Genomic DNA, 12,423 nt, shown 5'->3' on the forward strand with positions numbered 1-12,423 from the left:
AACTTAATACTGATACTCTGTATGTTCAATTCATCATAATAACTATTCATAGTGGCTCCAAAATACGTACTGACCCCAACTTTCTCTTCCATTTCTTTTGTCTGGCCTGCGCCACCACCACCTACTCAAAGCATCATGATGCTCCAACATTGATGGACTGAAAGCCAGAAGTCTACGTGACCATCATCATCAAGTACTTCCATGAGAACCCTAAATACAAAGAGGACTGTTTGATTTATGTTAGTTAGATTTCCCAGAGGGGACTGGGCGGTCTCTTGGTCTGGAATCCCTACAGATTTTTTTTTTTTTCCCTCCAGCCTCTGGAGTTTTTTTGTTTTTTCTGTCCACCCTGGCCATCGGACCTTACTTATTCTATGTTAATTAATGTTGACTTATTTTTATTTTTTATTGTGTCTTCTATTTTTCTATTCTTCATTTTGTAAAGCACTTTGAGCTACATTTTTTTGTATGAAAATGTGCTATATAAATAAATGTTGTGGTTGTTGTTATTTGTGTATGTGTGCATGTGTACTCAGCCAGCAATGGGCTAGCACCTGGTCCAGGGGTTGCTTTTGCCCACTAGGATAGGCTCCATCTGCCCAATGTCCTGGATAAATGGGTTTAAAGGACAGATTAATCAATCAATCAATGATGAATACTATAATGTGTGTACTTTTATAACATAGAGCAACCGTTTGATTTTGTAATTGTTTCTGATACTTGCTGTAACGTCTACCAAATATTCTACCAAGTGACTACTGATTAGCAACCATGGTACACTTTTTAGTTTTTATGTAGATTTGTTGAATTGCTTTCACTGTGCTGATTGTGCTTTTAATATACTGTACTCTTATTTATTCTATAAAGTACCTCACAATGTTGCATGTTAGTAATGGCAATACATTGTGCATATATATTATATATGATTAAAAATATGACAATGTACCAGGAAAAAACAGATATATTTAAAATGCATCTTTAAAATCTGAAACATATTAGAGTATTCATGTTATCCACACAAGATTCCATGGTTTGTTACACCGATGATGGCTTTTATACTGATGATCACTGCAAACCACTTTCAACATACTAGGTGATGATTTCAGCTTCAGTTTACAGCTTCTCACAATGTACACTGAGATCATTAAAGGTTACAATAAGAAGTCTAAAAAACCTTCGGTCATATGTATGATTTCCAGCTAACATTTCATCTTAAGGAAATTATTGGCAAACTATGGGTGTACAATACATCTATAAACTACATAAATTATAGATAAAACTACTTAGTTTAGGTTGGTGTAAAAACAAAACAAAAATAAAAGCAGAAACATGTTCCTTTTTTCATTCGATTAAGGAGCGAGAGTGTACCACAATAACAGTGGTGTCAAACTTTTATTTGAAAATGTTTGCATATTTCTGCACTTACTGATTTAGGAGCAAGTCCTATGAGTCCAAAAGGAAACTCTACAAATACTCCATATGGTTTTATATTCCTGACGAATCCAATGAGTAACATTCCTAAATGGAGGTCAGAAATATCTTTTGGCAAATCATTCTCCTCCACCGAGTTCTTGATTAATGTTTTTTTGCTCAAAATCTTGATGCACAGTTAAGATAAATACATCAAAAGCAAAAATCATGAACACTTAACTTACACAAAAGCATAAGTATCTCAAATGTTTTAATGCTTAGGCTGTCTAAAAATAAATGAAAAGATATACTTATGAAAACCAAACAGTGCAACATACATATATTACCAGTTATTTCATTTCAATAAGCTAAACAAACATGAGACAATCCATATATATTGCATTTTAAATACTGCATTTCCAAATACTACATTCTGACAATTTTAGCAATCAGGCAGGTCTTAAGCACAGGGAATAAAATAGTTATACAGTGCATCTGGAAAGTATTCACAGCGCATCCCTTTTTCCACATTTTGTTATGTTACAGCCTTATTCCAAAATGGATTAAATTAATTTTTTCCTCAGAATTCTATACACAACACCCCATAATGACAATAGAAAAAAAGTTTACTTAAGGTTTTTGCAAATTTATTAAAAAAAAAAAAACCAAAACTGAGAAATCACATGTACATAAGTATTCACAGCCTTTGCCATGAAGCTGAAAATTGAGCTCAGGTGCATCCTGTTCCCCCTGATCATCCTTGAGATGTTTCTGCAGCTTAATTGGAGTCCACCTGTGGTAAATTCAGTTGACTGGACATGGTTTGGAAAGGCACATACCTGTCTATAGAAGGTCCCACCGTTGACAGTTCATGTCAGAGCACAGACCAAGCATGAAGTCAAAGGAATTGTCTGTAGACCTCTGAGACAGGATTGTCTCGAGGCACAAATCTGGGGAAGGTTACAGAAAAATGCCTGCTGCTTTGGAGGTCCCAATGAGCACAGTGGCCTCCATCATCCGTAAGTGGAAGAAGTTCAAAACCACCAGGACTCTTCCTAGAGCTGGCCGGCCATCTAAACTGAGCAATCGGGGGAGAAGGGCCTTAGTCAGGGAGGTGACCAAAAATCCGATGGTCACTCAATCAGAGCTCCAGAGGTCCTCTGTGGAGAATATTCCATAAGGACAACCATCTCTGCAGCAATCCGCCAATCAGGCCTGTATGGTACAGTAGCCAGACAGAAGCCACTCCTTAGTAAAAGGCACATGGCAGCCCGCTTGGAGTTTGCAAAAAGGCACCTGAACGACTCTCAGACCATGAGAAATAAAATTCTCTGGTATGATGAGACAAAGATTGAACTCTTTGGTGTGAATGCCAGGCGTCACGTTTGGGGGAAACCAGGCACCGATCATCACCAGGCCAATACCATCCCTACAGTGAAGCATGGTGATGGCAGCATCAAGCTTTGGGGATGTTTTTCAGCGGCAGGAACTGGGAGACTAGTCAGGATAAAGGGAAAGATGACTGCAGCAATGTACAGAGACATCCTGGATGAAAACCTGCTCCAGAGTGCTCTTGACCTCAGACTGGGGCGATGGTTCATCTTTCAACAGGACAATGACCCTAAGCACAGAGCCAAGATATCAAAGGAGTGGCTTCAGGACAACTTTGTGAATGTCCTTGAGTGGCCCAGCCAGAGCACAGACTTGAATCCGATTGAACATCTCTGGAGAGATCTTAAAATGGCTGTGCAACGATGCTTCCCATCCAACCTGATGGAGCTTGAGAGGTGCTGCAAAGAGGAATAGGCGAAACTGGTCAAGGATAGGTGTGCCAAGTTTGTGGCATCATATTCAAAAAGACTTGAGGCTGTAATTGCTGCCAAAGGTGCATCGACAAAGTATTGAGCAAGGGCTGTGACTACTTATGTACATGTGAGTTCTCAGTTTTTTGATTTTTAATAAACTTGCAAAAACCTCAAGTAAACTTTTTTCACATTGTCATTAAGGGGTGTTGTGTGTAGAATTCTGAGGAAAAAAATGAATTTAATCCATTTTGGAATAAGGCTGTAACATAACAAAATGTGGAAGAAGTGATGCGCTGTGAATACTTTCCGGATGCACTATATATACATGCCTATAAAACATCTCGTTTACTTGATTTTCTTGAAAAACATACAACCTGAGAAATCCCTGCTTTAACCAATCCAGGAAATTACTTGGGTATATTTGTTCATTTACTGTAGGTGCCCTAGCAATGTCTGGTTACTAACAAACAAAAAACTTAGAAGCAGAAATGAAGTGTAGCCTCAAAGATGTACTAAAGTAAAGGTCTATAAATACAGACTGTATACTTTTGTGTGCATTTTTTCTTTTGTCTAATTGTGTCCAATAGAAAGTATGTTGGCAAACAGTAATGGTTAAGCACTCCACCACATGATCAACAGCACACTACACTTTACCTAAAATTGCCATGAACATTTGCTTCCTTTATTTAGCAATTGTCAGGCTTTGTTCATAGATACCTTATCCAGAGTATTTCCTGGAAAATGTACTAGGTCTTGAATAGGGAAATTTAAGGAGGAAATATTCAAGGGTAATTTTATTCTGTGTTAGATGAAAACTAATTATATCTAGACCACAAATCCATCAATATCTCTCTAATTTATAAATGTCTAAGTCTAGGACTACCATCTTTTGCTACAACTCTGTACAGATTATTTATGGCAGAACTTTGTATCAAATCACTCCATTCAAAATTCAAAGGATACAATTTGTTGACTGCTTTTGTTGAGGCACATAACATTGGAGATAATATCCCCCACTTGCAGCACTTCCCAAAGGATGTTACAATTGGTAACATGGTCAGAAAGATGAGCCAAAGGTAGAAAAGCTGGTATTTTCTGAGGTAGAATTGTTACATTCAGACCATTTTCACTCTTGTTCAGAACTTCCACTTCAACGATCTGGAATAATTAAAGGAAGGGAAATAGAAAAGTTCATTAGTTAGTTAGTTAGGAGAAATAACTTTAAGAGCAACAGACTTGCAGTGCCGATATGAGTTCAAGTTTAAAATACCCTATGGTATTTTAAAAATTAATTATCACTAGAAACCATGAGAGTAGTGTCCAACTGAATCATACTTAAGATAAGGCTAACCTGAAAAAAAGAACCAGTACAGAGATACAGCCATAGAATTTGATCTACAGCACATATATTATGCACATTTATGTTGGCATTTCAAATGGTAATTTGGCTAATTAAAACAAATTAAATAGCTACATTTCCACATTGTATCTGGTTGCCAGTACTGCCCGTTTGGCATCCATATGGAACTAATTTTGAAGCTGTCAAAGTCACCCAGAAATAGGAAAGTTTAAAACTGCTCATAAAGGAATACTCAATCCAAAAATAATATTTTATCTGATAATTTTCCAGTGTTGTTGGTAGTGATAGCCTAGAAAAAATGTGATTATGTTTTCATATTGAATCGAAATCACAAAGTTTATAATACACTGGGTTTCAAAAGGGGCAGGCGGGGTGGACTCAAATAACTCGTACTGCATAATCCACATGTCAAAAAAAAAAAAAACCCACTAACCTTTCCAACATTGCAATCAAACTCTTCTGTTTGTGTCTGCTTCTTCACATCCATTTTATTTGTGGAAACACCACTGCTAGCAGCTTTGAAAGATAAAAGCAGCTTCTTTTCCTCTGGATTACATTTTAAAACTTTTACTTTGACAACCTTAAAGTAAAATAACTCATATTATGGTATCAGTATGTAATTATAGTATAAATGGAACTGAAAATTACTGAATAACAATAATTAAAATACTATCTTACCTGTCCCGTATAGAACATCTCCTCTGGGTTAGGAACCACCTCTGTACTCAACTCATTTCTTGGAACAAGTCCTTTAACATTATTGTAAAGGCACACAATACAGCCAAAGTTTTTGATGCACACTATAACCCCATGGGTGATCATGCCAGGCTCTGCATTCTCATAGTGATCGATAATGGGAAATGTGGATTTCACTAATGTTTTCTTCAGTGTTAGAATCATTCTTTTGATGACAGGATTCACATCAAGAACCTATAAAAACCAATGAGAGAATGTCAACAAATGAAACACTTAACTGGTCAAGCAGCAATATCTATTTTTTCCTCATCTAACCAGTCACTTAAACAGCTTACTAAATCTCAACTTAATTCCATGTATAAATTTGCTAACAACAAGGCGGAGACTAAAAAACTCATTGTATTCCATTATTTTTTATATTGTTAAAAATAAAGAAAAAAGTTTGAAGGAGCCATATTTAACTGTTTCAAATAGTGCTCTCAAATGTTGAATTTTAGTTGCACCTTAATCACAGTGATGTATAATCACAAAGATGAAAACTACGTGCTTATTAAACATTTCAATAATCATAGAGTACAATATATTTTAAGACAAATATATAGACAAAATTAAATTTAAAAACACACTACCTAACCAGCTCACTAAGTTCTACCCAAAAATTAACTGTGTGATCTATTCATATTACATAAAAAAAAAAATTTTAAATGTTGCATCACCTTGGAATATCGACTGATTTTATCGGTTATCAGATTTAATACTGAAGGGATGTTTATGTATTAAATCCAAATCTGAATTTATTAGAAGTTTGCAAAATAAATTTTATCCATTAAGATAGTCAGCAATGTTGACAATAATAATGAAAAAGCAGATGAAAGAGAATGATTACAAACTTCAACTACCATTGCTGAAGGGGCATTCTAACCTTCATTTTACATAAAATAAATGCTGGTATTGCTAAAAAAAAATGTAGTTAAAAATAAAGAATATTAACATACAGAAAGAGTAAAATAAGATAAATTTACAAAATAAAGAATATTTACCCGGCAGCGAACCTCATCTCCTGGACTATATTTCTTGCTTGGATTCTTTAAAATAATGTCAGCCAGATGTGTTCGAGGGACAAGTCCTCGGATATATGGGGTTATGCTTACCCACATCCCATAATCTTGCAATGAAGAGACTTTTCCCTGGTGAAGAAAATGGACATATTATGTACACTCATATTTTTTGTATTAGACATAACCCCCCACACAGACAGGGCGCAGAAACACATGTTATATGAATGTTCATAGTGTGGTTTTAAGATTAGGTTTTTGAAAATGTTTTTCAAAAAAAAAAAATAGTGGAGGAGATATACTGAAAAAAGTTAAAATCAAAACAAAAGTATGGCGCTGTTCAACAAAATGTACTGACTGAACCTTTTCAAAATTAAAGCATGCATGTGATCAAATTAAGTTGCAACTTAAGCATACATGAAACCACACTTTAAATTAACCAGTCTTTTTCTTCTGTAAAGGACAGAAAATGGCACTTTAAAATAATTACAAAAATATTGTAAACACATATTCAGCAATATATTACATACGTAACATAGTCACACATCATCAGAGGAAAAAGAATCACTTTGCTTCTTTTTGGTAAAAGACTTAATTCAAGAAGGGCAGCTAAAAAGGTTCAGGAGTACAAGGACAAAGAGATCTGCAAGATTAAGCTATAAGCCAACGTTCCTGTGACTAAATTACTATAGTGCCAACTATAGGGGCAATCCCAAGGCTTGTCTAAAATGTGAGATGGGAGTCACCTTGAGAAAAATGTTAGAATAAGCACAGCATCAAAATTACTAGACTATGAAAGAAAACTGACTTGTAGAAATGTTTCATTGTACATGGATGGTAGCAAGTCACCCAACCTGACAAAGCTTCAAGGCCTAATTAAGTATGTCCAGAAAGACTACAAAATTGTTAACAAGATTTTTTTTAATTTGCAGTTTTTGCTTCCTTTAGCATATTTCTCCCTTGTGTAATTTGTGTTTACCAAATGCACCATTTTTAAAAACACTTCCCCTGCTTGCTGTCATTTAATATGTGATGAGATGTCAAGCACACTAAATCTTGTAATGGCTATTAAAAGACTCACAAAAATAACAATTTGTTATATGAACTGCATATACTTAAACAGAAAAATAAAAATTTATAAGTGATCAAAAATATTAGCATGATTTACCTCAATAATTTCTCCTGGCTTAATATCTTTGTATCTCAGGAATGATGCAGTAACTATTTTCCTGCAGGTGGAACAGCAAAGTGTTACCAAGTAACCATTATTGACAAAGTAGAATTTGAAATAAAAGAATCAGTGATACTCACCGCTTCAGACTTACTAAGAGCATCTGATCCATAGGAGCATAATCTAAAATTCTGCAAGCATGTTTGGTTCCTGGCATTACTTTATTGGGTTTTAACGGCCCACCAAACTCCATGAGATGATGTCGCTGATGGAATTAATGGACACTGCATTATTAATACATGGGGATTTCAATCCAGCCTCAAAATTAAATTAGGATTGCAACCAACAACTATTTTGCTAACTGATTAGACGATCAATGTAAGTTTTATTCCTTACCCAATAGCCTACTTCATAAAGTATGCTCTTAATTAACATTTCACAAAAAACTGAGTAGCAAAAAATAGATTCCAACCTTAAGTTCAAGCTTAATACATTCAAGACAGTTGTCAACATCAAAGGCTAGAAAGCTGAAACCACTGTTAACAGCTGATAAAAGCTGCTTACACAATACTGAATGCTTTTATCCACTAGATCACAGCAAAGACTCAGAAGAACAGAGTTTTCTATATGCCCATGATTCCTTTTTATGTATCAAATACTCACTATCATGAAACGAAATATACCATTGAGGACTCCGATTCTGTACTGTAGGTTTTTGAACTGCCAAAAGAGACAGAGACAGCGACACAGAGTGCTATTGGATTTAGCCAAAGTGTGACTAAGGCAAGGATCACTGGTACATCATGGTTCAACTCCTGCATCAAATGAGTTCATTTTTACAGATCTTGCAAGAGACAGAATTCTCATCTTACTAGAAGCAAAGTTTAAATGACTCCACACTTTTCAGTTCTTTGCTCTTCAACCTTCCACCAAATTTAATGCGTGTAATTTGTAAGAAAGCAAATAATCAATAACAAAATTCATTATCAACCATTTTCAGTATTAATTATTATATATGGCACTGATTAATTGTTGCAAGCCCAAGTTCAGAAAATATAACTACACATAAGCATGACTTTCACTGGCAGTTACTTACGTGTGCAAAGACTACAGTTTTGTCTGGAAGCACTAAAGAGGCACCATTATTACGATATAATTTCTTAATAGTGCAGTCCTTAAACACCTCTCCAATACGTTCACTTGTTACAGGTTCGATTGTTGTGCCAGGCTTAAGGACGTAAGGACGCAGACTCATCCCTATTGCACGAGATGTAGGCTGAATATACAGAATGCAAGCTTTCACCTGCAGTGGACAGAACAACAAGACAGATTTCTTAAGTAAAGTTCTAGGTAAAACAGGAGAAACATCACATTATGTCTTCTTTACCTGCTGCCCTTTGTTATAACCAGCTGTCTCAGAGTCCAAGTGCAAAAAGTCAACAGTACCAGTAAAAGAAGAAAAGAATTTCACTGTGAGTCCATTTTGGGACACCTGCAAAATATTTAACAATGTACACTGTATATCACTTTAAAACATACAAATACTCACAGGCAATATAAATAACAAATCCCGAAATCTATGGGCCTAGAATGGGAAGAAGAAATGTGATTTCTTTAAACACACCTAATTCAAAATAAGATCACACCTTATGAGAGCCTAATGTTGGACAAACAAGACGACAAAAAAAAAACATTTTCCTAAGCAAAAGAAAATATTTAAACTTAAGCAACATCCTGAAATAAAAGCAAATAACTGTGGTTCAACTGACAAACCCTCCAAAAATTACCTTATCAATTTCAGCGTTAACAACCAGCCCAGGAAGCAAACTACTTAGTGTCCAGCCATGCTTTTCCAGAGCTACTGCCTTGGAGATTGCAGATTGACTGACTGATAAACGAAGAATGCGGCCTTCATTCTTTACTTCTTCTATTATACAGTTCAGATACTGGCCCACTTTTAAATTACCTGGAATAAAAAGCCCACCACAACATACGTTAGATTAAACGACTAATAATGAAGCATTCATCCCTTTATCAATTTTCTTACCCACCCCATTAGAATAATGGTTGCAACAAACAGATTCCAGTTCATCCTGGGGCACAAATAAACATAAGCCACATACTGTATGTAGAGTCAACTGTCAATTCATAAATTAAAATGAAACTAATAATTATTACAGAAATATTCAAACATTTGTTTCAAATGAAATGTTATTCTGTCAGTGAAAATGACTCACTAATGTACGTCTGAATTTGAGTGTAAGAGCTAGCAAATACTCATACAATTTTACCCTTGCAAAATGTACCTGAAAAGAAGTGGTGAGGTGGCGGTTTGCTGTTATGAACCTAAAATTTGGAATACTTTACAAACAGAAATTCACCAGGCTAATTCTGTAGAACCATTTAAAAAACTGCTAAAAACCTATTATTTTAAAATGGCTTTTTCGTAACTACATTTTAGTTATATTCCTATTGTACTATATTGACATTGAACTTTTCTTCTCTGGGTTCTGCAATTCCCTACTAATCTGTACTAATTGCTGCTGTATTTTCCAGTTCTTCTGTAGTGGCAATTTGCGCTACCACCACCTGATCAAGGTAACACGCTGCCCCCTGTGCCTATGGATTGAATGGCAGGTGTCCCAAATGTCCACATGTCCATCATCATCAATTTCTCCCATGTAAAGCCTGACAACCAAGAAGACCTCTTTAGACCATCTATTTTAATTAGAATGCCCGGTGGGGGCAGGGTGGTCTTTTGGCCTGGGAACCCCTGCAGATTGTTTTTTTTTTTCCCTCCAGCCAAACTGGAGGTTTCAATTTTTCCGTTTTTATGTCCACCTGGCCATTCAGTCTAACCTCTTTCTTTGTTACATACTGTATAAATGTATTACCTAATCTTGTTAATATTTTACATTAACTTTCTATTATTTCTGTGTCTTTTGTCCTTTTTTTTTGGGTGGCATGTTTTTAGTAGATATGTCCGTAATATTTTCTCTTACAGTAATACTGGCTTGTATGTGGCTGTAATATGTGTCACTTTATTGTGCGTCTTTAATTTTCTCTCGTAGAAATACTGGTTTGTATTTCCGTAAAATGCCTGTAATTTTCTCTGACAGTAATACTGGCTTTGTTGTCCGTAATATGATTTTAATTTTCTGTCACAACATTGGGCAATCAGCAGAGTGTTCCCAGCAACTCATTTAATATGTAGAGTGTAGCTGATAATCGTGCTCGTGGCGTCTCCCCAGCAAGTACTGTTTAGTTCCCCAGCAAGTATTTTAATCTGTGCTGGCGTGCAGCTGATTATTGTATGTGTGGCGTCTCCCCAGCAACGGATTTTACGTGCGCGGCCACGACTACACAATCACCACTCTCCTCAGAAATGTTGTCGTTTATTCTTATCATGTGCAGCCGTGGCAAGGCTATTCACTGTGTGCCCAGCTTCCAGTGTATGTGCTTTATTTACTTATCATGCACAGCAGCGGCTAGGTCATTCACTGTGTGCCCAGCTTCCAATGTGTGTGCGTCCACGGTGCCGTGTGCATGATGGGCGGGGCATGGTGCAATGCGATGCGTGGCCCGCACATGCACACTTCACCAGAAGACACATGCACACGGACACCTGGACGCACAGGGGTTTTATTAAAGAGGATGATGCTCTTCTCATTTTTCCCCCTACCAACTGACATGACTTCATAGAACTAATAATTTAATTTTAAAACAAAATCTCCGTACCTTTGCCAATTTCTTTAAGATAGTCAAAAGCTTTTTGCTTGGGTAAAAAAGCCTTTGATCCAGGAATCCCAATATCAATCAGGAAACCGTGGTCTTCAATACTAGCCACAGAACCAGAAAGAACCTGTAAAGTAAATAATTGTTAAACTACCTTATTGTCTGCATAGAGAGCCAAATGAAGTAAAAGAGACTCGTATATAAAGCAACTAGCAAAATACCCACGCTTCGCAGCGGAGAAGTAGTGTGTTAAAGAAGTTATGAAAAAGAAAAGGAAACATTTTAAAAATAACGTAACATGATTGTCAATGTAATTGTTTTGTCACTGTTATAAGTGTTGCTGTCACAAGGATTTGAATATCATTATTTCTTTCAATCAGGTTCATATTTGGAGGATGTGTTTTGTTCAAGTTTCATCCTGTGTTTGTCAACTGTTGTAAAGATAACAGGTTTCATTCATCGAAGTTTTCACTATCCAAATCGGTACTCGTGAATCTAAGATGTTTAACAGGCATTCCCGGTATTAATTTGTGGATTTGCCTGTGAATATTTAGCAGCAGCGTGTCTATGAACTTAATTTAAACTTAAGCTTTACACCTTGCTTTCCTATTGATACGTCTACAAAGGCTTGTTCAGCTTCAGAGGGTTGTTCCTTTCTTACTGTATCAATAAACAGCTCGTCTTCCTTTTTATCTGAGGCATCACACACACTGCATGCACGAGTTTACCTTTCCCAGTTCTGCAAACTTTAGCGAAGTGGTTCAATTTGCCACATTTTTTACACTGTCTTCCTTTAGCTGGACATTGACTTTTTTCACCGTGTGCTTTGTTTCCGCAGTAGCTGCACTTATGTATGAATATGCTTGTATACATCACTCATTTCATATTCTTTTGCTGCCTTCTCAATTGTGTAATGCGTTTTTTGTTCAGTGCTCTTTGGAGCTCTTGTTTGTTGTGTGTGTACTGCGTTCACAGTCAGTTCACGTTAGCCGCTCGGAGTACATGCATCAAAGGTTCTCAGCTGTGCTTGTGCTATCTCGTGCAATCTTGCGATGTCCACAGCTTTATTTAATGTTAGCTCAAACCCGGCACTTAAAAGTTTCTCTTGCACCTTTGCTGTTTGTGCCAAACACTATTCTATCCCTGACCATCTCATCTTTATTTTCATAAGCACAGTCCTTCACCAGCAAT

At 36.3% G+C, this 12,423-nt stretch overlaps 1 protein-coding gene across 2 annotated transcripts in view; it reads right to left on the bottom strand.

The window, feature by feature from the left end:
* The window catches only part of pdcd11 (programmed cell death 11), a 78,760-nt gene that overhangs the window by 50,468 nt on the left and 15,869 nt on the right, over positions 1-12,423 (bottom strand). For both annotated transcript variants that reach the window (XM_039734665.1, XM_039734660.1), the window contains exons 6-16: positions 11,236-11,359; positions 9,285-9,463; positions 8,885-8,989; positions 8,594-8,800; positions 7,638-7,762; positions 7,495-7,555; positions 6,312-6,458; positions 5,254-5,505; positions 5,009-5,155; positions 4,179-4,373; positions 1,427-1,597 (exon numbers count right to left, since the gene is read on the bottom strand). In XM_039734665.1, coding sequence (XP_039590599.1) covers positions 1,427-1,597; positions 4,179-4,373; positions 5,009-5,155; positions 5,254-5,505; positions 6,312-6,458; positions 7,495-7,555; positions 7,638-7,762; positions 8,594-8,800; positions 8,885-8,989; positions 9,285-9,463; positions 11,236-11,359 — 1,713 coding nt within the window. The remainder of the gene's footprint in view (positions 1-1,426; positions 1,598-4,178; positions 4,374-5,008; positions 5,156-5,253; positions 5,506-6,311; positions 6,459-7,494; positions 7,556-7,637; positions 7,763-8,593; positions 8,801-8,884; positions 8,990-9,284; positions 9,464-11,235; positions 11,360-12,423) is intronic.

The sequence above is a fragment of the Polypterus senegalus genome, chromosome 1 (genome assembly GCF_016835505.1).
Source record: "Polypterus senegalus isolate Bchr_013 chromosome 1, ASM1683550v1, whole genome shotgun sequence".
In the NCBI taxonomy this organism is placed as follows: Eukaryota; Metazoa; Chordata; class Cladistia; order Polypteriformes; family Polypteridae; genus Polypterus; species Polypterus senegalus.